At 39.2% G+C, this 27,842-nt stretch overlaps 1 protein-coding gene across 4 annotated transcripts in view; it reads right to left on the bottom strand.

The window, feature by feature from the left end:
- Positions 1-3,647: 3,647 nt before the first annotated feature.
- LOC139741794 (uncharacterized) overlaps positions 3,648-27,842 on the bottom strand; it is a 36,406-nt gene continuing 12,211 nt past the window's right edge. For 2 of the 4 annotated variants that reach the window (XM_071652385.1, XM_071652384.1), the window contains exons 2-10: positions 21,903-22,345; positions 11,560-11,745; positions 10,524-10,636; positions 10,018-10,108; positions 8,844-9,230; positions 7,941-7,993; positions 6,224-6,398; positions 5,589-5,771; positions 3,648-5,075 (exon numbers count right to left, since the gene is read on the bottom strand). In XM_071652385.1, the coding sequence (XP_071508486.1) occupies positions 5,032-5,075; positions 5,589-5,771; positions 6,224-6,398; positions 7,941-7,993; positions 8,844-9,230; positions 10,018-10,108; positions 10,524-10,636; positions 11,560-11,745; positions 21,903-22,308 (1,638 nt within the window). In that variant the 5' untranslated portion in view covers positions 22,309-22,345 and the 3' untranslated portion in view covers positions 3,648-5,031. Of the gene's footprint in view, positions 5,076-5,588; positions 5,772-6,223; positions 6,399-7,940; positions 7,994-8,843; positions 9,231-10,017; positions 10,109-10,523; positions 10,637-11,559; positions 11,746-21,902; positions 22,372-24,612; positions 24,735-27,842 lie in introns of those variants that run through there. The other 2 variants (XM_071652383.1, XM_071652382.1) reach the window with 2 other exon arrangements.

Here is a 27,842-nt window from a genome sequence, read left to right as displayed (position 1 = left end):
TATGGTTTATATGTGAGATGATGTATAAACATAATCATGTATCTCCCTCTCTCTCTCTCTCTCTCTCTTATATATATATATATATATATATATATATATATATATATATATATATATATACACACACACACATATATATATATATATATATATATATATATATATATATATATATATATATATATATATATATATATACATATAATAAACAAAGCCTGAGTAGTTTTTGCGAGTTTGGTGTAGGTACGTTCACAAGTGCGTCGGGCGTGAAGAGATGCTGCATGCAGTCTAGGTCCAAACATGTTGAGAGTTCACGTATTATTTTGAGTCGAATAAACTCATTCTTTATTGGCAAAAAAAAAATGCATTACCAGTTTATTTCTTCATATATGTATATACACTATATATATATATATATATATATATATATATATATATATATATATATCACATTCTCTTTTTTCCTTTTCCTCCCCCATCCCCCCCCCCCCCTCACTCTCTCTCCAGTAAGAATGACATAAAAACGAATTTAAGAATGCATGATGCTATGCAAAGGTATCAAATTTATTACCAATCTAGTACAAATTGACAAAATGTCAACACGAAAGCTATATGACGGGAAACTCGTCTACATCTATGGGGTATTTTCTAACAACAGGTTTAAGGTCTCTGACGATCGAAATGCAAACTGGCATACTACAATACTATATTTTTGTTCTACTTTTTCTTACAAACATTCTCCACATTCCATTAATGTAAAAAAAAATGCCGTGAATAGCAGAAAACTCATGGAAGCCTTTGTATACAAGATGTATGTCGGTTTTCATAACAGAATAACTTCGTTTTGTGCTTCTAAAGAATTCAACCAACACACATAGACACGATACACTGTCACCAACGTTTTTACATTGTCCTTACAGTCTGTATTTGCATAATGAAAATCTACTCGAGGTGTGATAAGTAACGGAAGCGGGAGGGGGAGAGGGTAACTGTTGTTTGAATTGCAATGAGTGGTCTCGGTAATTTTTAAAGACTTGCGGGGCTTTGGACTAAAACGAAAAGTCACGAAAGGTGTCGTGTCCACATGGAATTGGTACCTTTCTTTGTGGAATGGTGCCTTATAATTTGTTTCTTTTTTTATGGAGTAAAACGATGGTTTATTGAAAACCTACAGTGATGATTTACCATATTGTAGTCAGTACACGATTCATTCGAATTATTCGTTTGAGCTATTTTCACGTCACTTTCAGAGCAGTACTCTTAAGAGAAGTTGAGACAAAAAAGCTGCGCAAGAATTAGAGGAAAAGTACAAAATTTGTTTATTTACAAGAAAAAACAGTATTCTCATATCGACAATACAAGAATATTTCTTACTGGACAAAGACTGAAAATAAACAGGGACCTTTTAAAGGTTACTCCTAACACACACCACAGACACTGTGGTCAGTTTTTGACCTTACCTATACATGGGTTTTGTTCACTATACCTTAATGCCGTTAAAATTTCATTGAGATTGCTCAATCTCAGATGATATTCTGCTACATTTACGCTGTCAAAATATCATCATAGGGACTGGTTTTCTGTGAGCATGCAACGATTTGATAATTTTACAACTACATCATCATTAGTTCATCACAGCGGGTTCGGCCCACATGGCAACTCGCTCGAAATGAAGGCTATCAAAATGGGACACTTTTGTATGTGTTACCGTATTACAGAGCATCTATTTTCTTTTTCAACGTTGTTCCTTTTTTATAAATTTGCCAGTTTTGTGTGTTGTACAGTCGTCTCTGAGTCATTCCAGCAACAATAAGAAGGGTTTGGTGTTATATGCTTGTTATGAGAGACACGGAACTGATTCTGAAAGGTATATTAATGAATGCCGACACTGAACATAGCTTATGTCACACTTATACCATTCATGTCTTTACAACTGGAAATAGTACTGTTTTGTTTGTTTGTTGTTCTCATGTTGAAATGTTTCGCATGACATTGCAACCGGAGCTAAAATGCTTTTCTACTTCGAGCCCTTCCACTATTCAAAGACATTTGATTTGTTACGACTCATGTTAAAATGTTGCTCTGGACAACGCCTACGTAGAACTGAAGTATTCAGCAATGAAACACAACACACCCAACAGAATACCGCGATGATGTAATATTTACAAATTGGTTTTCTTTTTTCTTTTTCTTGTTTCTTTTTTTTTTTTTTACAAAAGGAGGAAGTATAAATTGTTGGCAGACATAACAAAGTAAAGCCAGCAATGACAACCACACTGTTGTGATTATTCATTTGTTCACACTATTTGCACTACCATAAATGACTGCCAATCAGCAACAACACAAAAATGACACTGATAAGCCATGACACTGAGCATCTCACGAGTTGTTACCACAAGAACACTATTTCATACTTTAATCAAGTAGCATATATACGCACAAAATTCATTAACACATACTACACTACTACTAGCCATTACTCTGTCATTGCATGTTAAATCGGTGGTATAGGCGAATGAATCAATAGAAAAACCAGCATAGGCGCCCTACTTCACGTCAATACAAACAGTCTCATTGAAATCATTTTCACTTTCTACAGTTTGGTCACGAATTGAACAGGTAAAGAGAAGAGGCATAGAACATTGCAGACGTAGACGGAAAGGAATGCAAGCGAAGACATTCGGACACACTACATTATATTCTAAAAGCACGTAATACCTTGTTGACGAACAAACACACTTTCATAGTACCGACAGATATCACTGCAATAACAAATCTCGCTTTCGGCGAGCGTGTACAGTATCACGAATGCAACGTAAAAACTTGCACCACGTGATAGCGCGTCGCCCTATATACAATCACATGATTGCAGGAACGAGTTGTTGGTCTGTTCACTTTTCGAATTTAATGTACAACATATTTCAGTGCAGGTAATACTTTCCAAATCGAATCATTCGAAACGAATTTTTCTCGCAATTCATTTGTCATTGTGACCTCAGAGTCATTTGTGAAAAAAAAAAACTTGCAAAGTATCTCAATCTATGAACAACGCGCACATGAGTGCACGCTGTTCACGTGGTGTTACTGATTGTCAAAAAAAAAAAAAAAACGCTGTGGATATTGGTACTGACATGCTTACATGTTGATACTGCTTCAATCAAGACGATTAAAGAAAGCATTTTCAAAAACAAGCAAAACAATTATGAAAACAACTTTATACGCTTGTCCACAAATACAAGGCAGACAATAAAAATGATGAAAGCTTTTCTTCGTCATTCAGAAACATTATATCACATGATCAGATACTATTGTTGCCAAAATGGATGCATAGTAGCTGTTATTGCTTTTGGTACATTGTACCAATAAGCACAATGTAAAAGTGCACTTCCAGACAAAATGCAATCACTAGATTGTTATATCTTAATCCACACAGATTGGTAAAAAAAAAAAAGATTGCATATTATCCACTAATCATGAGCGGTTTTCATGACTCACTAGTTTGTTTGGTTTTTTTTTTATCAAGAATTTGTCGACAACAAGATGAAAAAAAAAAACAGTAATGATCAGATCTCTTGTCAATTCATATTCTTCGTTTTATGACTGGAAGTATGTTAAATGAAAGAGAAACTTCACTCCTTAATCAAGTTGACATTAATGAAAAGAGAGAAGTCAAACAGAACGATGTAAGTTTCATAAAACTCGATATGGTGTAGAAGACAGCATAAAAAACTATAAAAATTCAAAACTATTGCACATGTTTAACAAAACTGATATTAGTCCAAATCATATCGTAATACAAACCAAAACAGATGATAAAGTGTTCGACTCTCATTATTCACATTATTATAGGATATTAGATATTTCAGATATCATTTTAACTTAATATTTAGTACCTCCCCTTTAAAGCTCATCACTGCTTTCAATCTAAGACAACAACAACAACAACTCTGGAATAGTTTGGTATGGTGGATACTATATCTCCTTATTACAGTCACTTGCAACAACAACAAAAATTGTCAAAAATGTGAAAAAAAAGTCAGTATCACTATGACCGATATCACTCTTTTATAGAAATATTTGAATCTGTCAGATTCAGTAGCTTTTTGACTTCTTTGTTCCAGTTTATCATTCTCTCTTTTTTCACCATTCCGTTTGTCCGATTCCTACTATTCAATCAAGTCAACTTAATTACGTGGAGCGAAGTTTCACTTTGATACTTGATCTGGTCTGCTGCGGCCATACGCCAAATAGTGTACGACAAATCGAGAAAGAAGTTTGTTTTGAGGCGTTGGACTGTCTGTAACCTGACGCTTACATTAAGTAATAGGGCAAGTTTGAAAACTTGCACACGCAGACCCTCAAAGGAATGGAAACTGGTAGAAAGACTTCGTGGCCTGTCTCTCCGTTGTATCTGCTTCCAACCACACTTCCTCCAGTAATAGCCTCCGAAAATGAAGCAGAGAGTGCTCTATTTCCGCTTGACTTGGTGTAGAGCTCAATGTAAAGTAGATTGTTCTAGGAAAGTCGGCGCATTTCACGCTATCAGGTCAATTCGTTGAGAGTTCACCATGTCCCGGTATTTCCCCAGAAAAAAAAACAATAACGAAAACGACTTTCAAAATCAACCCTCCTGATTGCGTTGCCAACGAATGCGGAAAAACAACGAGTATAACAAAGTCGAAACAAAATGAGTGAACAAAAACATAGTTATCTTGTCGTAGAGATGAAATTCAATTCTTGTTTTAACAGGCGGTAAAACCGATGATGTCTCGTGCTCACAAAGCAAGAGTTCTGAATTCGGGATGTGCCTCTCCATATACTAGTACACGGTGTCCTTGAATAGGAAGCACAGTCCCACATCTCCAGGGAGAAATACGTTGAATTCACGATGGCCAAGAAATGGGCATGAAGGTCGGTGAGTCCAGGTCCTCCTCCGAGTTGTCTGCCGTGACTGGTCTTTCAGCCATCAGGACATCGGCTGTGACTCAAGACTGGAAGAGTGTAGATTGTTCGTCAGAGATGCCCATGACTTCACAGCTGATGGAATGTGTACGATGTCTGTTCGTACGGTGAACCTGAAATCCAACCACACAAAAAAAGGTTGAATTATGACACACGAAAATGCGGACTTGCACGAAGATGTCGCGACAGTAATCACATTCTACGTTCCCTTCGTAACCCTACAATATCTGTGATAAGAACTCCCCTTTTGCAACAACATCAGGCAGCTTTTCAGGAAATGTATGACCCGCTATAATTGCTGAATTCCTTTTACAGCCATGCACTTATAGATAAAGCCCACGCAATTGAGCTCTTTTCTTCCGCAGATAATGTCAGCAAATTTAGGTAAGACAGGATCTACAAACGAAACTTTTTCACTTAGTCTAATGTTCCTTTCAACAGGGGTCCAGAGTGAATGACCAAAACAGACTACCAAATGAAGAGAAACAAAGGCTCGTTTGGATGTTTTTTGTAACTGCACAGGCCATTTCGTGTGCTAGAATTACGTAACCATCCTTTCCTTATGATTAAACTTGAAACGCATTTTCAAAACACCTGATTTTATCAATTACGATTTGTATACGCACCTTGATCTTGGATTAACGGGTTCCCGACGTTCGTAGATAGGACGTAACTGTGACTCGCCATACTGTGGTTGCTTGGGCATGTCATGCTGCTCATAGAGTCGTAGGTACCTGGCTCAATTTTGATGTATTGGCTAGGTGATGGGCCGTACTCTACCGCTGAGTGTGTTCTATCTGTTGTCAGCCCTTGAGAGAAAGCAAGATGAGGAGTAGGTTATCTTTCAGTGAGTCCTGTCTTTAAAATCGACGCTATCCTGATTATTTCTGCATAACGTTCTGACCTTCCTCAAGTGCAGCGCAATTTTTTATAAACTGTAATTTAGCATCAATAGTGACGTTATCGTCTTTTTATAGTACCTTTTCAAAAGGCCACGTTAAGTTATTGAAACGTTGGCATATGCTTGACCCACTCAAAAAACAACAACAACAAAACAAAAGGGATTCTTCCACATGATTAATGACACGACCTGACCCAAAAAAAAAAAAAAAAAAATCAGAAATAATCCGATATTGCTCATTTTCATCTGCTGGGGAAAACTACAACATGGCAAAAAGGTCTATTATTATTTGACTCAGGATGCGCAAAGGGGGAGGAAAGACTCTGAAAGGCCATCATACCACTGTCCTCTTATACTCACTGCTGTTCTGGTTCATCATGTCAAACTCGCTACAAAAGGACCTCCTCATTTGCATGTGCTTCTGCATCAAGAGGTAATCACGTGACGGGTCGGGCTCCATGTTGTTGTTTCCATCCAGCGGCGAGTCGCCGCGCGGGCTGTTGCCGGGGCTCTCATCGTGCATGTCAATGACCATCTACACGGATAACATCAAAGCCAAAATGGCGCCATGTTAGACTCAGTCATTCATTTGTTGTTTATTGATTTACTTAGTTTCTGACTGATTTTTTTATCCTATTACAGCACAGTCACACTATAACGAAGTCCTCGGGACAGGCCATTTTCTTTTGTTATATCGAAATTTCGTCATCGTTGAACGGTTAACTGTATAAAAACAACCATTTTAATATTCAGGCTGAAGAGCACCACGCATCGGCATGTCTTACGCTATGTTTCAGACCACAATAATCAGCAAACTACTTTCATGTTCGAATGAAAGAGCTTATGAGTTTTCATTTGGCATTCAGGAACTGATTTGTCTGTCATAAAGATAACTTTCACGTTCGGACGAAGTAGTTTATTGATTCATTTGTTCACAATTCCTCCGACATTTGTTTGATCTCGGTGTGGGGTTTTTTCCACAAACGTTTTTGCCATACGAGCTGAAAAGTGTGATGTGTTTACATGGTCCCTCGCTGTTCAGTAGAGAGAAATGTTATATTTTGTCCGTGAGCTTTCCATGCGGATCGATCGAAAGAATAGTGAAGGTATTTTGGACAATTTGAAACAAACACCTGGCAATTTAGAACCCTTAGTTTTTTGGTGATTGCTAAGCCTTTTCTGCCACTAGTCACAAGTGGATGTGCCGAACAAGTATTATGAAAACAGGCAGCTTTGTTTCAAAGCAAAACACGGTTTCAGGTGCAGCTTGGGAGATATTTTCTCTCACACGCGTTTTGCACGCAATCTATTCATCACGACTGGTGTTCTACGCCTAAACCTGGTTTAAGTGGCCAATCAACTGGACAATTAATAGCGGGCTAGCCTAATTACCGTCCAAAGGTTTGTGTATGTTCGGATACTGCACCAGTCGCGTCCAAACAAGGCTCACCCACAACAACCTGTTTTCACTCTTATAGTGTCTCGCTAACCAGCGTTCACCATTAGACAACTTTCTCACCATTTGGCACCTGTGTTAGCGAGCCACTTCAAACTGTCTGGGTATTAATTACTCTTTCTTCCTCAAATGGGGTTTTCCTATTCCTAGCTGAGGCAAATGGCTAGTACGTTTGCTGCTACCACACATGGAGTAATTAGTATCAGATATCAGCTATAAAAAGTGTTGAACGGCATTAAGGAGCTCATGCAGCGCAGTAAAATACAGTGTACTGTTCACATAAGTACAGTTTCTGCGCTCAACAAATGATTCGTTATTGTTTGAGTCAATCAGATTTTAGATTCGTTACAGCTTAATATGTTTGTCATCTTTTTTTGTCTAATAGAAACAATAATAACAGTAATAGCAATAGTAATAATAATGATAATAATGATAATAATAATAATAATAATAATAACAATAATAATAATCATCATCATCATCACCATCATTATCATTATTATTACTATTATTATCATTACCATCATTATTATCATTCTTATCATCATCATCATCATCATCATCATCATCATCTTCATCATCATCATCATCATTATCATTATTCACTGCCGATATCCGTACCTGTGCGACTTCAGAAACCGTCATATTGCTGCAGTCACTGTCACTTAGATCCTCTGTATATAACAAAATTTTATAGAAGGGAGAAAGAAGAGAATACGTTGAGTAAGCGAAGGAGAGGGGTATGAGTTGGAGATCACCAATAAATAAACAGTCATGGAGGAAGCTACGGGGTAAAATTATGCTCGTGGGAAAATGCTTTGAAGTGGAAACGGTAGTGAACACCAAGGTGTCCGGGGATCCAACCAACACATGTGGATTGAACTTTCCGTGCTTGGCTGCTCCTCCTCTCACAGTATGAGGATTTGAGCTGACTCTGTTTGGATTGCCACTGCCAGTGTTATACGATTAGAGGAAGAGACGATGGGACTCGGCGAAAAGAAGCTTCCTTTTGGCGTGTTTGTCTAGGCCGGATCGCGGTCATGGGACAGGAAATTTCGGAGAAAAAAAAAATCTGAAGCAATTGCTTTGCAAATTAACTATTCGAACTGTGGAAAGTCTGGGATTATTAAAATACCACAATGACCTGGAGTGACGAAAAATGGTCAGAAACAGATTTTGGACGACGCAGTATTTCATGTCAAAATGAAGTCGTGAGGGTAAGAAAAGCTCAGCACCGGAAAGGGACTGGCATTATTCTCTTGCAGCCTAAAGAGAACGCTTCGTTTCCCAGTCATACTGACTCTATCAGTCGATGCTCGCCTTCCCATAATATTTGATTATATTAATTATAACATTCAACATTTTAATCCATGTTTCCCAAGCAGATGGTAATTAATCTTATCAAAACATTCCCTACATTCTAGGAGGAGCTACCTGACGACAAGTTGAAGCTCTCATTTTTTTCAATGTTTTTTTTTTCATTGTTTGGGAAAATAAGAGGCTCTTAACTAAGAAGCTTCTCACCTGAATATTGGTCGTATGTGGGGTGGATGTGGTGGTGATCATGGTGATGTGCCACGTTCAAACCCATGCCGCCCCAGCTGTTGCCGTGCCTCTGTCTCATGATTTCGGGGTAGGGTGGAGGCGGCGTCTGGGGCGTGGTGGCTGGGGTGGACGCTGTGGTACTGCATGGTGACGTGCACGCGCTGTGTTGAATCGTCGTGGTCAGCGCTTCCGAGGGTGATGGCAGGTACGGAAAGCCGTTCTGTGACGCCAGAGCCGGGTAGGGCGTGGTCGGCGAGGTGACTGACGACGGGGAAGAGATACCGGGCGGTGAGTGCGTCGTCATGGCGCTGCTTGACGTGGTTAATCCGTTCGGACTGATGACACACTGCACGTTTACGCTGAAATCTAAGAGATAAAACATTGACAAAAATTTTGCCTCAGAATTCTCCTTATACCAATAAAATTTAGAAAGATGTCTTAGTAGTCCACGAAACAAGATCATTAATCGTGAAAAAGAGATCTCTTTAAGAATATATAGAAAATATAGTATGCATCATTATAATTATTTTTTTTTGGGGGGGGGTGGGAGGGGTATGGAAATCAAGCTGTGCCGCATTGAACACATCCGCAATGATTTCGGAAGGTCAGCCAACAACTACCTTCCGCGAAATGCGAAAATCGGACATTCCCTGTTGCCATTTGGAAATTAATATGATGTCTCTCTAAACAAAGACCAAAGAAATATTCATTTGTTTTATTATCAAGGAAGTATCGCAACTTCCTACCCACATTGACCCTGTTCTAAATCAAGCCTTTGGGCCCAGACATGATTGCACGAAATCGGAGAGTTCTCTGAAAAAGGCCAGAAGTCAGCACAGTTCCGTTATCGGCACAGATCCGCTGTCTGCACCCTAGGAGCTGTGTCCATCCTGGCGGAAACAAACAAGAACCCGTTTCTAAACTTCATTACTATACCCTTTTATTACTCTATATATTTTCAGGATGGTTTTTGGACAAACCGACCGCATTCTAATCTTTGGTGCGACCTAGTTTACAAAGTTCGTCGAACCATGATGTCCTTGCTTTAGCCCTGTAACTTCATCTCAATTGGCCCATTACTTGATTAATATCATTAATATCATTCGCAGTGTGCCTCAACGAGTTTTAAGGAGATAGTACAAGCATATCATACCTGGTATTCTCTTTCGTAAAACATCATCGACAGAGGACTGGTTTGGGTTGTATGTCGTCGGAGTAAATTGAGAAGACCCTTTGGTTGCGCCCTAAAAAGAAATATTGAAAATAAATAGCAATGTGATTATGATGACGCAATGTCTCGGTGTTTGGAAGACATGGCAATGGAAATGTAATCATGTTTTTACGAATGTTATACGGCATTTCGATGGATATGCAGGAAGATAAGGTCGTAATAAAGTATATCTATACGCCGGAGGTTTGGTTGACATTCTCATATACGGCTAAAAACTGGATCTTTGATTGTTTGGCTGTCTCTTGTAGAGCTTCAACTTTTATGTCGACATGCATGGCTTACTCCAGAATTCCTGCAAGGATTCACAGATTTACAAAGAGAGTCAGTTTTCATGATGGTAAATATTGATTCCATGTATAGAGTAATGTCCTTCATAATTAAAAAAAAAACTTTCATACAAGTAAAACGAATATGAATATTCTTCTTACGTCATTTCCCGGTGGACAAATGACCAGGTTCTTCTTGCGTTGTCTCCGCTCCTGCCTGCTCGCTCTCGATTTTGAGGAGCTCCTTTGTCTCCTCGTTGCCTTGGAAACACAAGCTGGAGAGGGAAGTAGTTGTGAAAAATGCGGAGGAAACAATGAGAAATTAATAGTGGGAATATGACAGAGACAGAGAACATAGGAAACACAATAATACAGTCGAAAAGCGTTTAACACGGATTAAACGAGGACGTAAGATACAAATTATAATATCGAACAATGGATCAGGCTTGCAATAGATCATGTACTAAGGAAGAAAGTGTGGTTGTTTGGGAGATTATCTTAACCCCCTGATTTGATAAATTATTCAAAGGCAATCTCCCACCTGGGAGGATACCGCAGAAAATTATGCGAAGTGTCATATCTAACTATGTAATATCATAATGATATTTATGCACATTTTGCAAACTATGCATTAGTCAAACTTATCTGTTCTCATAAAATCATTTGATTTCTATATAACTTCACAAATCAAAGCAGGTAATTGGACATTTCTAGGTTACTACCTGCCTATATAGTACATGGAAAAGTACAATACACTGTTACAACACAATGGGAAAAGGCACAAAAATACGCAAACATTTATACAAAGATTATACATTTGATGAGCTGATTCAAAGCAAAAATAGAATAATGCTGTTCTGCCATATAATATATCTGATTTTACATCACAAATGATGATTCCGGTCACTCATTCCATTACATAAAACTATCAAAACACATTACAGATAAATTCATACATTTAATCTGTATAGTATTACATATTATATCATAATATTATGTCATATTATATCATATAATATAATATCAAATTATAGTATATTATATCATATCATATTATCTCGTATTGAATGATATCATATTATATTGTACCTTACTTTATTATACAAATAGGGAAAAAACATTCCAATCTAAAAACTAAAAATAACAACAGACAAACAAGGAAGTTATCCCGGTTTTGTGACATGGCCGAATGTCTCACCATCGCGCATGTTTCTCCTGGACTTCTTGGGATGGAGTCGGTAGACCTTGTAGGCATCGTTACCCTTCGATTTCCCCTTCTCCCGGAGCTCCTCGATGTCCGGCAACGAGTTGATGGCGCACCGGAAGTTGGCCTTCCAGATCTTCGGGTTGGCGCGCGGCGAGTCCGTCGCGGGGTCGTACTTCTCTGTTATACAAGCAGACAGAAGCACGGATAACACACAATATTATTGAATGTGACCATTCCGATTAGATGTAGATAAAGCTAATATGTATAAACAAGAACACTGAAGAACACTTAAAGTTTCGGGAATAGAGTTGAAAATATTTTGATGATGTACGCGTCAATTTTCACGTCTTTCTTTTCCATACTAATCATGCACACATTCATGTACTGTGCATACAAAGCATTGTGTATGTGTACAGCTATCTCTTTTAGTCCTTCTGTCTCTCTTTCTTTTTCTTTCTTTACATACACGCACACACAGTCACATATGTATGTGATGTGTATTATGCATCAAACTGCATACATAACAATCATGTACTTATAGAGAATGTATGGTTGATCGTATACAGGGGCATACGCCCATTCCGAGATATTTATATACTTATATACTGTACTGAAATGTTCGTGCCCCTGTATGCTATGTCTACATGGAGTAAGTCTGTAAATTGCAAGATCTGTTCGTCTGCTTGCAGAACAAGAAGAAAAAATAAACATCAAAAAGCTCCATGTCGGCGGCACCTAGCATTGGCGTGGACTTAAAACTCGACTTTATAACAATTAGGGGTGGTCTTTTTCGGTCAGCTTATCTTACCACAGCCTTTTGTGTCGGGCTGGCAGTTTGTCGCATTTGTGCCCCGCCTAAAAACCATGGAGGTATGCGGTTAACTATCTAGGGTCCATTTCTAAGAAACCTCGCCATGTGCCCATGAATAGTCAAAGGACCTTTTTGTTGCTTCATTTTTTGTTGCTTTATTGTTGTATATAATATACTTTCTCTTCGGGGAGAATTCAGAATTTGACGGACAATCATGTACTGGCAGATCCACTTCATCTGATGGAAGTATGATGAAAAATTGACGGTTAGAAGCAGCATGAAACTGACAGAACAATAATAGAAATGTACCACCGTCAGCATCAAAGGGACAAAAGAAAGAATTAGATAATACATGTGTATTTTGTATGTATGAATAATGACATTGCGGATATTTTATAATGTCTGGTCCTCCGATAGCGAGATTTGTGATACTTGTTTTGTTCGTTTTTCTGCATAGCATTATCTTGATGGAAATGCGTTTCACCTTTCTTTCTAAAAGTAAAAAAGGATATAATAAATGATAGGAATAGATAAGTACATTAATCCGTATCGCATAATATGTATGCACCTACGAATGCACAGCTCAGTCCGGTGACAGGCAGTACCCGGCGAGAGGTTCCCAAGAACGGTGTCCGCGAGCGGCGCGCCACCACTACCACTGTGTGACGTCGATCTGCACAGCTGCGCAATGATTCCGCTTAATTCGAATCTCTAGGAAAATGTCACGTCGGGTTAAGGACTTAAGCTGATTTCCGACATGTGGGTCAAAATTGTGTCTTTCAGGATCTTCTTGGTGTTTCTTTCTCTCCCTCAAACAAATACAAGTACAAATCAAATACTAAGATACATCTTAACCACTCTTTCCCCTCCATATGGCTTAAGCGTCAATCGACAATTTCCGTATAGTTTTCAAAGTGTACTGACATAATTGGAGCAAATTTGAATAAATTAATAAACGTACATTCTATAGTGATTTCCTGGTACGAGATGCGTTTATCTGCAATTACTTTTTATTGAAGGTTGATGACATTCTCAACTTCAAAAAAAAAAAAAAAATCTAATGTACATCGCCAATGTAAAAAAAAAAAAAAAAATCGCTACAAATCAGTTACGACGAACTGACGAATCAATATCCAGTCATGGTATACGGGTACATCGGGGTAAAGTGTTTTAGATCACATACATGCTGCCCCTCAGGTCTTATTTAAGATAGGCGGAAATGCAGTGTTTTTCTATATGCATGGATCTGTTGTTTTCGAAAAAAGAAATCTCTATGAATAATGTGTCGCCTATAGTCAGACACAGCTTATGTCTTACCCCAAAGCCCAAATTTAGCGCACTGGTGAAAACGTTTACATCTGCATGCCATACACACATACCTTATGTACGAGGATCGAGTTGACTGCTAGCTAATGTTTTGTAGTTCACACTAAAAAATAAAGGTTCAAATTTGCACCCTATTTGCCTCTATAGCAGCACCCTGGGCTCACAATTGCACCTTTTATTGTGCAAGTAGTAAATTAAATCTCTTAATATTTATATTCGTACCTACAAAGATGCAGACATATCCATCAGAGTGTAAGTTTGATCTTACGAGTAAAACCTTGGTACTCGTGGTCCAAATTTTTAATTCACAATGTATTAATGTTTATGGTGCATGTTTGCACCCTTGATTAGCACAAAACTGAGGGTGCAAATGTCGCACCCCTGCAGGTTCAAAATTCAGCGTATTGCACCTCCAAGGGTGCAAATTGCTTATTGGGGTGCAAAGTTGCACCCTATAGAATGGTTGTATAGGGACAATTTTGGGGGTTCAAATTTGAACCCGTATTTCTTAGTGCGTTCCATGCGCAATCACTTGCGTGAACACTTTCATTTCTATCAAAAGTGTAGGTCATAAATCGTCCATTTATATCCGTCTAGATTCAAAATTGTCAATGAATACAGTTTCTTGCTCCTTGGTTCAGGCGATAGGATGGCAATGAGGACAGTAAAGTCTTCTGATAAAAGGTCGGGAGTGATGTACGGAAAATCATGAATCCGCCACCTCCCTGCATGATCGGGCATTAGTATTTAGGGCCTACTGTGTTGTAAAAATGCGAACGGGGGTCTCTCGCACGTCGACAGTCTTCTGAGGGTGTGGGACTGTTGCGCGCACTTGGCTAATGTTTCTTTGTTCAGGAGGTAATTGTCAGCATACCACAACGTCACGGCAAATTGGGCAATGTCAATTTGCAGTGACTCGTTCGCATTCTTCCCGACAGAAGCGCTATTGTAGCTATATCTGCACCTTCAAGGACATCGTGTCCAAATCCACTTGGTTAATTTACTGCTTTGCCATGTTATGGTATTATAATATCGCAGGTAGCACTTAGTAAAGAGTCTCTGCCATCTTTCCCCGTATCTTTCTATGTAATATGTATATATATATATGTATATATATATATATATATATATATATATATATGCTTTCATTTCGCTTTCATAACGATCTGAAATATGTGTACCTGAAGTGCTCCTGTGTGTGCTTTACACACCATGCGGAGTATGTATTACCAAGGAGCTGAAGCTCCTTGGTATTACGTCCTCCTTGGTAGGCACAAACTTCCGCACGTACGAACTCCGCTCCACAGCACGGGCGGTAATAAATGATATTCCACCCACCTCGAGTCGTGCATGTGGCGACGTGCGCATCACAGAGGGTCTAGATTAGTCACACTTGACCATGCTCCATGATTCAACATTCTCCTCCTCTGACTCCCACTTTTCCTAAGAAAACAGGTGTGGTCGTCTTCCCTCCCCAGTGGATGCGGGAGTGAAGGAGAAGGGTGAGAGGGGAGAGCAAAAAGCATCTGTATCTGGTCTGAAAGTGATGCCATTTGAAAAAAAAAAAACCAAACAAACAAACAAATGGACGGTTCACTTCCATTTTTTTTTAATTGTCTCTTCCTTTATGATGGACGAGAAACTAATATATGATATCGAAGGTATAGAATGTGTTCGGAAGAACATGTAAGCATTATGATTTGTTAGAGAAAGATCCCCGCGAATTTCGAGGATGACACTAGATGCACTTCATGCAGCACCGCCCAAAAGTCAACTGACACATTTGTCAGCAATTTACCCTATGAGGCGCTATACCGAACTCGGGTCTCCATGATTATTGTATTCAGTCGTTCTATACCCCCCCCCCCCCCATCCCTCTACTCACGAAAGAATGCTACTTTGTTCGATACCAGTGCTGCAACAAAATCAGAATTCGCTGGAATATTTCGTCTGACCGCAGAATCAAACATGTGTGCGATATTCCAGCTGCTAAAATGGAATTTAGCACACACAAAGACAGACACAGAGTGAAAGAACACAATAAACTTCACTCTCAGACAAGTTTGTTCGGGATCGTCCATCCGTTACTTAGAAATTGGTCACGAGACCAGTAGCAAAGATCGCTGAGCTTTTGAAGACTAACGTCTCCTTGTGGTACAAATGACAAAAGCATAGCAGCGTATAGTCTTTATTACTCAGACTTTGATTTAAATTAGACCACTAATGTAGACCAAAAATTTACAGGCTGGAAATACTGCTCAAACGGAATTGAAAAGAAAAATACCCCATTAGAAAAAAAATAACTTTCTTCGTGTTTTGATGAATCTTCCCCTATTTACGAAAACATTTTTATGGTCGTCTATTAAGTGTTACTGCAATAGGGACTGCGGTTGGCAGACTGGTCGAGTCACATGACATGACCTAGCCACCCACGCACTCGCACACTTATATGAATGGAATGTCGAGCCGCGATCTCTCCCCAGCTCTGATTGGTCGATTATCGACGCATAATGATTTGTATGCTACAGTCAATGACAGACTACTTAGTGACAGCTGAAAAAGAAGGCGCAGAATCAAAGGAGAGTAATGACACAGTCTGTGAAGACCTTTCTTATGGCTTCACCATTATTGCAAGCATAGACCACAATCCAAGGGAAACCATCGATAAAGAACTACCGTTGTCATGATAAACCCCTCGTTGGCTACTACCAGAAAGAGATATGTTGGCAGAATTACCGGTAATATCAAAACGCCCAAATTGTTGTCTCATGGACGCATTACCGAGACAATTTCGTTGAAATTATTCCTGCGACAGTGCCCTTGTTAAATCGATAAGAACACACAAAAAAAGCAAAACAAACACACTTATGAATTATACAATTCATAGAAACTTGCCTTAAAATAGAGTAGTGACAAGTTACGTATATATGAAGGCATATTTCATGCAATTTTAATCAATGTTACAACTCAAGATAAAAAGACGGTATGCTCAGAATGAAAACAGCATCGCAAGAACTTTGCTGTTAGTATTACACGGCAAAACGATCGATCGACGATCAACCAAACAATAAAACTAGATGCATACTATTACGATGCTGCTAAATCATTTTACTTGCGTACCCCAATGTTTCCCTTCTAGCTATACTTGACTTCACTTTTTTTCTTTTTTTTCAATTTTTCAGTGATTTGAAGCAAGGAAAATATAGAATATGTCGAAAAATGAACATAACTCAAGATGGTGCTAAAAAAAACTCTAGGAAGTTTGTAGGCTTAGCTGCCTTTACATGATATACGACTTTCAGCAAGAGGTACTTTCTCTTTGACGCCAGGAATGTTGCTTTTCCAAAACGCTGAATTCCTAAATCGTGTCTAGTCAACGCCTATGGAAACGCCTGGAAAAATAACCATATACTATAGCGTTTAAGAAAGTAACGTTCAGTTCGGTGGGTGACTCAATTCTTCCCCACGTGGAGAAATATTGCGAACTGAGATAACCTTGGCTTCGATGCTTCCCGGCAAGATTATTATAATTACGTTAATGATAATAGGCGACGTCGTAGGTACACCGCAGCGAATTCTCTCGCCCACGCACTGATCTCGCACTGCAAGATCCTCGCGGGAATGAAAGGGGGCACAAAAGTTTGTTGCACCCGTTGCTGGGCAAACCCCTTTGAGCCGCTCTTTGTGTGCGTTCGCTGCATCTCGCTGCCCAGGGGATTTGCACAGTCATGTGATGAAGATTGCGTGGGCGAAAACACGTGCGTTTTCCCCAAGATGCTAAGAACGATGAAACTACAGTATACAGTGCCTCTTCTCCTAACTTCATATCCCCTCCGAGCTCATGAAGATTTTGTGCTATCACCATGGTTTTTTTTTTTCAAACTTAATAAGTTTGAAAGTGATTGGTAAGATAGTATCATGAATATACAAGAGGTTCAAGTTACTTATTTTGTGTCTGCTTCTTCTCTCAAAATTAAGGTAGAATCATGGATACCATACTATCTTCCAGAGTCCGTTATCCCATTTTTAACAGTCTCCTCCACACAATATGTGTGCTTACACCATTAAGATACGATGCAATTTGTGTTTTTTATATACGTAATGATATCTATTTCTTTAAGTTCTCTTTAAGTACTCTTATACATCTTCTGATATGAGTGTTGTTCAGTATTTGTCAAAATGATTTCATTTGTACACGTGGAGAAATTTGATAAACCAAACTGATACTGAAACTTAAATGTGACCATATATTCATGGCGTCTAATGTGTAGTGTGTTTAGCTGACTTTGGTGAATAGATGTTTTGTGTGCACATGTAATATAATGTATAACCCGTGTCAAACGATAGGGAAATCACAAGTGGATACTAAAACTCTACTGTCAGCTTTCAACTATCAACTCAAGGCATACCAGCCTGCGCAACACGGGTTGCTCCAAAAAACTAGAAAATTTGCTCCACACTTGCGCAATAGAGCAACAACTAAAACCCGCAAATTGGAATCCAAAATAATGTTGACATTATACTTTGTGGTATAAAACGGGTGCATTTCTAAGCTTTTTGCTACAGACTTTCAGGGGACAATATCCATGACTTTGAATAAATTGATATCACGGCGTAATCATTGAATAACTCGCTACTATTATAATAGGACCTTCGAGCGAATATGAATATACATTGGGGTACATCAGTAAACCCTTCTCTAAAATGTCACATATCTCTGCGATATGTCATGATAGCTACATCTGGGAGAATTAATGAGCGGACCGTCCGGGGGAGTAAGGGAAAAGGCATGTCCTCACAGCTGATGATGGGAAGACGGAAGTACAGCAAGGAACATGCATGTAATATGGGACCGCCCATCACACCGATATAGATAGATATATATATATATATAGATATAGATATAGACATAGATATAGATATAGGTACATAATAGGTATAGATATCTAGATATAGATATAGATAAAGATATAGAGATATAGATATAAGAATGTATATAATAATGAGAAGGAAGCACGGAAAAAATGATCATGAATCCTTTCTGGTGGGACTGGATGGCTTGAATCGTCTTATTATCCTTCTGTCAAATTGTGACCTAAATTCTTCCCTTGTCATTGGTCACCGTTACCCCTATTCTCTACAGGAATTCACCTCAATAAAATGACTGACAGACGGCAGTGTCAGTCGCGGAAAGCGCGGTCGACCACCGCGCGGGACCCACTACTGTGTCTGGTACCGAAGTCTGTTCTTGAGTTGTGGTAAATGGTAAAAGGCACGGCACGAGTTGACCCAAGTCCAGAGGATGGTAATATGTAACGGGGAAAGGTGTAGGGGGTGGGGGGGGGGGGGGGGGGGGGGGGGGCTCGGACCCCAATGAAACATGAACAGCCAGGAAGCAAAACAAAACAAAACAAAACAAAACGACAAAAGAAAAACTGACCAGCTGCCCCCCGCCAACCCCAAAGATGGGCAGGTCTCTTCTATTACAAACCTTCAAGATTTTTGACAACACTAACGACAAAAGCTAAAACAGAAAAAACGGACCAACAAACAAGCAAACAAATAAACAAACAAAATAAGAAACAAAGCAAAGCCAAACAAATTCAAAACAAAAAAATTAACAACATGAAGAAATATAAGATGAACAAGATAACAAGCAAAATCACAAGTGGATAGTCACTGCATGTCATCAGAACAGAGAGTATTAGAAGTTAGAAAAGTTGATTATACACATGTACCGGCTTCTTTGCAGGGGGGGGGGGGGGAGAAATAGTTCCTCAGTACATTTTGTCTTCTCTACATTTCCATGCGTCTCCCACTGCCCCCTTCATCAAAATCATCTTCGTTAACCCCTTCCTCTATGTCTCCTCACGTATAGAAATATAGGTTATGGTAATTAAACTGTGTTGTGCGTATGCATGTGGTGACTGTTTTTTTTTTCTGAAGATAAATTTCACCAAATGTTTGAAGTTGACTGTAATGAATAGAGTTCAATCAGACATTTAAAAGTCTACTATTGAAGTCATGACACATTCACCTCCTCCAGTACTCAATATTATGTGGTCGCTCCTCTGTCACTGTCTTGTGAAAAACATGTCACATGTCGCAACTTTTAAAAAGGAGAATAATATATATACTTGTGCCGCGAGAACTGAAAAGCAACACTCCACTTTTGTAATTGACCAAATTTAAACTTCGCTGCTATGTCATGTATCATACTCCAGTCTATCTCACATTGAGTGTCATTTGATTCTGGGCCTCTTCAGAGCCCGGCATTAGTTTCAAGGTTTCTGGTGACCTGCATGAGTGAATGGAGAGCGAAAGCTGCGACTGGGCTGACATACTTATGTTACTTGAATTTTTTAAAAAGATTGTCAAGGGCCTCGGAAAACATATAAACCGACTGAAGATTTTATCATTTCCGCGTTGGACAAAAAGACAATTGAAAATTGTTGGAACAATTTCAAAATGAAGGGATAAATTACTGCACTGCAACTTTCTTGTTGACCGCGACGGTGTTGAAGATCCGCAGTCGATATTCAATTGAGATTGTCTTCCTGGGCGCGTAATAAGAGCTGTATATTTTTCTATCCAAATTTCAAGCTGTCACGGGAACATCCTATTGATCACTGACAACATTGTTATGTCTGTTAAATTCTTGCTCCGTTTTGGTCATGCTCTCATTATTGATTTAAAAAACAAGAAAAAAAAACCCGGAGAAATGAAAATAAAGATATTTTGTGGCAGTCAATAAGTGAAGGTCAGAATGGTTTCAATTAAAGTCGCAGAAATGTCCCACCATAATTTACCGGAAAGGGCAATACTTTCAACAAGGATGTTTTTCAGTTGATTCAACGGGGCACCAATGGAGCTTTTTCCAAAGAATTAATTCGAAGCGAAAGCGATAGAAAATGATTAACCAGGCTAAAATATGCAACAGGCCCGAATCATTCGATGTCTTGAATTTGTAAACAGGAATTGAACTCTTGGACGTGTTGCACGGTCTGACTGCTGTCAAGTCACATGATTCCAGTGAAATGATAATAATAATAATAAAACATAAAAACAAAAATAAACAAAACAAAGCAAAGGTTAAGCGAGATTGAGTTCTCTCCAAACTGGTAGGAGGAAGGAGAGGGCGTAGGAGCCAAATGGGAAAGGGATAAGTGCTTCACTTCCGGGAGGTTTACTACACATACTGCCATGGCACATTCACCCACTGCCACCACACGCTACCCTGGGAAGACAATGATGAAAACTGGGTGGGGATTCTATACTGATGGGTACATTCGAAAGAGACAGATTTTGTCTGTTGCTAGGCATCACTGGTGGCTTTGAATGAAATGTTGGTCTCGTGTTTTAGGTGGAGCAAGAATGGAAAATTTCACTTATATAAGGCAGCCAAAACATTAGTTTGGAACGGGCGATAGGATGTATCCCTAAAGATTTGGTCAATTTGGCATTCACAAAGCGATTTTCGCTTCACTCTCAGGACAAACAGATGCAATTCACAAGGTAGATGGTTTATATATCCATAAATTGATCCCAGTATCAGCTTGTCCCTATTTTTAAGACCACAGAAGATATTTTGTTTTTGTTTTTTTTTTTGCAACAGAGGACGACTAATTTTCCCCGTTACAAAGACCACGTATACTTTGGGTTACTGTCATTAGTTTGGAGTTGAACTGTCGTCGCCTTTCTTCCCAATGTACTATGACGCAACCTCCCAAACATGGTAGGATTTGGAAGAGCAGAAATGCTTTGAAAAACTATTTTGCATAAGGTGCACTTAATGTTAAAAAGTTGATGTGACATAGCTGTGAGTAGACCACAATCGGACTGACAAGATTTTGAATGATGTATGAAAGATAACAAATTTATATTGTCTGAAACTTTGGCGTCAATGTAAATTCCCATTCTTACCCTATTACGTGATTATTGACTTTTTTATTAATACGTTTTGATCATGAGAGAAAGGTCCATATACAGCGCGCTTTACATATTTTACTCGTATGCTTATGTCTTTGATAATTTTAGATGACTGTCTGAAATCTGCTATAATCTTTACGGAAACATATTTTCTGGTATAGGTATGAAAAAAAAAAAGAAAACAGCGAATGCATTTTTTTTTCTTAATGTAATTACTACTCCCCTCATTACCAGCAACATCGAAAAGACCACTATGAAATGCACTTACTTGTATGAATAGCCCACTCCCTGAACAGGCACGCGTCCTTGTCCCGGCTCCAGCCGTGGCGGGCCGCGTGTTTCCACGGAATCTTGACGATTTGTTTCTCCTTGTCCAGCCAGTACAGTCCCGGTATGGCATCCTTCTCGATCATCTTGATCAGCCAGTCCCTCAGCCGAAGTCGTTCAACACGGCTGGTGCCGGGTCCCGACATCAGCGCGCTCGATACAGCTCCGTGTTGAAAGCAGCCGACGGAGGTCGACACCGCCTGTGTTGCGGCGGGAATAGTCATCGTCTGCACGCCGTGCGAGTCTCGGGTAGGAACGAATGGATTGAGTTCTGTGGAGTCGGTGTAATGTGCACCACTTCTACACGAAAACTCGGACGGAATGTCTGTCATTATAAGTCCAGGCATTGTATGTTCGTCGTTTCTCGTCGGAAAACGATCGGTCCTGCAGAAGACAGAAATGCGAAACATATTGTTTGGTTGTTGGTGTTTTTTTTCAACGAACATTTAGCAGAGAAATCATGGCAGACAGTATCATGACGGATACGCCGAGTAGGTCCCGCCGACACACACCTCTCATAGCACTAATGAGGCGAACCACGGCTCACTGTGTAGTGTGCGGAGATACCAGATCGTCACATCTCCACCATGATTACCATTGACCTATAAACTCGATTAAATGCGAACCTGCAATGGCGACTGGAAGGAGTGTCATTTATTTAATTTACAATAAGAGGTTTTACTAAGACTTAGCTGTGCATTAGTCTGAATTCCTACCATCATAATCATGATAGGTCATCTCCAACACGTCAGTGCTTGGTTTACATCAACTCTCAGAAATACGTGATTTACTATCATCCCAAGTTCATGCTCTAGGGCAAAGCGATTAGGCGTACACCGTGTGGGCTATCGACAAGTTTTTCTTATGAATCACGAGTGGTCGAACAGAGCTGACGATTGGCCACGACCAAACAGCCGAAGGATTGCGCAAGCGCGCTATGTAACGTTACCTGCTGCCCTGTTTAGCAAATGAAAGTGGTTTGAGTTTGATAAATAAAGGCCCAGTGTGGTAGGGTGTGAGGTGAAATGATGAAAGCGTTTAGCGACAGGAAAATGTACCATGCTGTGTGAAATTGTGTCAAGGGTTGTGTTCCTTGCATAGTTGTGGTAAACGATATATTAGAAGTTTGAGTTAACGCCTTAAAACATTTTAAAGTGCAGAGGGAGAATTAATGATAGAGCAATCAAGGAGCTTCTTTGATATTTTGAAGTGACTTTAGCAACCAGATTTTCTTAAATCCACCTAACCTTTTATCAGTTCAACAATTTTGTCTCCATTTAGACAGTTTTACATAATTCTGTTGTTTTGTGATTAACCAAACGGATCCATGATTTTAAGCATCCACAATACTTGGCAAAGTATATATTTTAATGTCATGGGTCACTTGCAACTGGGTATGGCGTTTTAACAGATGTTCTCATACTTTTGCAATCATGTTTTATAGGTTAGTGTTGACACTATAAACGGTACCAGGAGTTCTTTCATATAGATACCTGTAATATATACCAAAAAGTGACTGCCCATAGAAGATTTTGTCCTCTGTCACTTAGTTTACAAACTTTTTGTGTGTATGTGTGTGTAAGTAACAATACAAACACATCATCTTAATCATTTGTAACATTTGGAAAAAAAAACCCCAGAAATGCCATGGGTCATTTGATCATAGCGTTCATCAATAAAAAAAAAGAAGTTCACATTCTTTCGTGATGATTTCGCAAATATTTAGACTATACATTACAAGAAATTCTCGCAAATATATAAGAAGTATAGTGTATGTATTTCAGTTACAACCCATGGATCAAACACATCTAAATATTCGATTCATGACGTAATAGTATTAATACTATTTCACTAACCGAGCAATCAAGTGTAATTCATAAACAAGAAGAGCTTAAAAAGATGTTCAGGACGTCTTTGATGGTTTTAATTCGTATAAAATCATAAAAGTGTCATGCTACATTACTCGTGGTCAATTTTTAAGGCCACCTTTTACTTTACATAGACAAGCAACCGTGTACATTTTGATAGCCAAGTATGTTACCTTGCACAATTTATACGAACATGTCATATACGTACAGGCTGCATTACACACAAAACATTAGTTGGTGAGAGAAAAAAATCCTAAATGTCTCCCTTGTATTGCGTATTCACCCCATAGTAATTTCAGAAGTCTTTCAATTTCAAACGGCATTACGAACCCAATATTGTTATTAGCGCTAGCACATCTTTCATATATACGCCTGATCTCTTTGGTCTCCGAGAACATCATCGTTGTCGGCCAACTAGTATGACAAAAAATCCCTTAGAATAACTTGACAACAGAATGGAAACAATACAAAACAAAACAAAAATGTGACGTGCAGTAGATTGTATAGTGTCTGTAAATGTTGTAAGTTGATTTGACGATCCAGAGTCACAATTTCGAATGAATCTTCCCAGAATAGCCGTCAAAACATAATACATATGGGATATAGAAACACAAAAATATTACTGTTGCCTTCTCAGTACTTGGTACATGACCACAGGACCGCGGCCACTGGAGCTACGGCAACAATTTAGGGTGAGTCTGAACAAAATGGGAACAACATAAAGAAACACGGTGATTCTACTTCAAAATGGCGGATCTTGTGGTTGTGGTTTCCTTCACGTACCTAGAAGAGTAGTAGATCCCTTCCATTCTCACACAGTGTCGAATGCAAAGGGGCCTTTGACATCAATGAAGACGAACAGATCCCACGAAGCGACACCCTAAAAGATGCCGACGGTCTAAGCTTTGCTCACATATCATGATATCATAAATAATAATTCAAATTCAGCATCCATACTATCCCTTGTCTGATTGATTGTACGAATAAACAAGGAATTTAGGACAGCGTCCGTCTGAAGCAAGGGAAGACTTCGAACGTATCTGTCGGGGCGGAGCTGGGTGGACAGCAACAGCCAGCAAAGAAGGTCGAGAATTGTCGACAGTGTACGAAAAGATTGCGGTTGGACGAGCGTTGCCGATCTGCCGATATTCTTCTGTTCGTCGTTTGGGCCCAGTTGTGAAAGGTAAAACCAACACCTTGTCGCCAAGTTTATGATAGCAGTGTCTTCTGTTCGACTCATAGCATGATATTTTCCGGGTGTCGAAGGCGGATGGAAACATGTCATATTTCTCGAGTTGTGCCAATTCTCGGAGAAGGCCGAGTGCAACCAGTTCGGAAACTGCTGCTGCAAATGGAACAACCACACCACACCGGAGCAGGAAGAAGGTTGCTCATAATTTTTAATTTCTGTCACAAGTCATTAATTAGATAAGACAAATGCACTCAAACATGGCGCGAGATAATTCATCGCCCAACAACAAATATCGCACGACGAAGCAGAATGAAAATAATTCGGCAGATCCTCAGTACGGCTTCCGATCTTCATGAAAAGGAGCACGAACAGTTACAAGACATCTCAGTCAATCACTCCGGGTTTTTTTTTTTCTTTCACATTCCTGCAAAAAAAATTTGCCGCAAAGAATCACAGAATTGTCTTGAGCTTGTCGGAACGTGAAGTATATGTCAATGACATGATCGCGATTGAGTAATGGCTGCATCGACGGGTTGACGAATTGGTAATCGAATGTCGTGCAGAAAGAACGGTCATAAGGAAGGGCGAAGCTACACGCAAGTTAAGTGTTCCTCATAGGAGTGAGAGGTACCAACTATGAAGAGACTACATGGAGGGTAAAAAACGAAAGAGAGGGAGAGGGAGAGAAAGCAACGCACGTGCTAGCAATGTGACGAACGCCGAATGACTGAAATCGTTTTTGCTTTGTGAGAGAGAGAGCTTACAATATGGCGACCAATTACGAACGATGACGAATCCGCGCGCAAAATCGAAAGAGGGAGTAGAAACACACGAAAAAAAAAATGGTGGTCTGTCCTTATTTGCCTTTGTTTGTGAAGTCCGTTCTAACCCCCCCCCAAAAAAAAAGCAATAAAAGCTGCCTCCCAGTTCTTTGTCCATTTTCCGTTCCAGAACTTGAAATAGAAAGTGTATTTCTGGTAATTACCTCTAAAATGCAACGCTGCCTTGGTGGACAGACCTTTTGTCCATTTTTGGTGCCAAAAACTGATACGAATCGTGTTGCATAAGAGATGGAGCACTGCACACATGCACCGCAAGAGTGTGCCATAATATAGAATTTATGCTGTAACAAAGAAAAAACATTTCAGCCGTGATTAGAATACTTTAAAAGCTTACGAATGTATCTCTGAAAACAGCTCTTCTCCATTTCTAGAATGACAGTCGTTCTGCTCAGCCAAACTTGTGCCGTAATAGTACTCCATAGTCCCAGGTGATTCGCTCAAATTAAGTTTGGTGGAATCAGGTTGATGGGATGCAGTGCTTATTCTATTGATTGTGTCTTATTGAGATAGACTGAAAAGTGATGTTTGATTTATAGTTTAAGTCCACCCCAGACCTCCCGGATGTAAGGTATACTAATATACCTTGCACAATATGTATTGTAGTTTTTCATCTATCGCGCGCGTGATAATTTGGGGGAAAACTCACTAAAACATTCATCTTTCATTTTCAAATTTCACTATTTATATTTTGTAACTTTCCAGTGTTATGCCAAAATTTTGCCATCCTTTTAGAGTCGAAGGAGACTTCCTCCTCATCCGGGTGGGAATTTGAATTCATCTAGATGACTTGACAATTTTCATGTAGAAAACTAATGACACAGACTTGCACAAGAGAGAAAAAAAAAGAAGGAATAAACTAGCCCACGCGTTTTACTGCTCAGACCATTATCAAGACGAGGTAAAATCAAGATTGATCGGATTATCACGAGACAAATAAAAACAATCAACTCATCATCATTATTTACGTTTCCTGTGTATTGCATCAACATCAAGCTTTACTTCGGCACTAAATTTACTCCTGTGTTTGCAAAGCATCAAGGGATATGTTATAGGCGTTGTAGATTCAACTGACGACCGATCAGAAAAAGTATTTTAAAAAGCGCATGACTTGATCCGTATAACACAAGTAATTTAGTACTTTCCAGTTGTCACAGTCACTCAGTAATTTGAATTGAGTTTTACCGTTTCATAAAGGAGTCAATCTTTTGCAATATGTATTATTTTGCTTTTCGCGACGTAAATGTCACCTCTTCAGAGAGAGAGAGGATTAATACTGGTAGAAAACATATTTCCGCACAGGTTGAACCGAAGGCTGAAGTAGCCGTTAGTATAAGGAACACAGTAACGTGCTTTTCATCTTGTGAATTATGATTTGCACTCAACAGGCATACTTAGATATAACAAATCGAATGCGAACACCCCTCTATCACCCTCATTCTTTTTTTTTTTTTGTGTGTGTGTGTGTTTCAACAACAAATCACTTCAACGCCGGCCAAGACATACTTTGTACAAACACTAGTGCTGTTCACTTGCCACCGACTCCACAAAGAGAGTGTCATTCGGCACTTCTCGGTGACAGTCGATTACCATTCGACTCTTTTTCGGTGACAATCGATGAACCACTAAAACTAGAAGAAACGAGCGATAATGGCTTTGTCACTGTCATTTCGTCAAAGTTAGCGTGCACTTTTTATTGATAATGATGTCATAAGAGGTCAGGTGGCTTTCATCTTCCATCTTACAGACGTGCATCTCTTGCCGAATGTTACGAACAAGGCAAAAAATGGTATTCATCATTAACCAGAATGACAACAACAGAAAATTCTGATATCAGTTACTTTGTTCCATTCTTCTTATACCATATCCAACTGCGTAAATAGTACATGTACGTTTTTTTGTGTGTCAATTCGTTGTGATATTGACAAGAGTTATTCATTTCCCATCTCTTTCCTTGTGCAATGTAATTTACTTTCCTTTCA

This window comes from Diadema antillarum, unplaced genomic scaffold (genome assembly GCF_040938485.1).
Source record: "Diadema antillarum isolate AM-2024a unplaced genomic scaffold, OU_Dant_1.0 seq00000953_RagTag, whole genome shotgun sequence".
NCBI classification, from domain to species: domain Eukaryota; kingdom Metazoa; phylum Echinodermata; class Echinoidea; order Diadematoida; family Diadematidae; genus Diadema; species Diadema antillarum.
The sequence above is the reverse complement of the archived record's forward strand: the minus strand, read 5'-3'. Positions and strand labels throughout refer to the sequence as shown.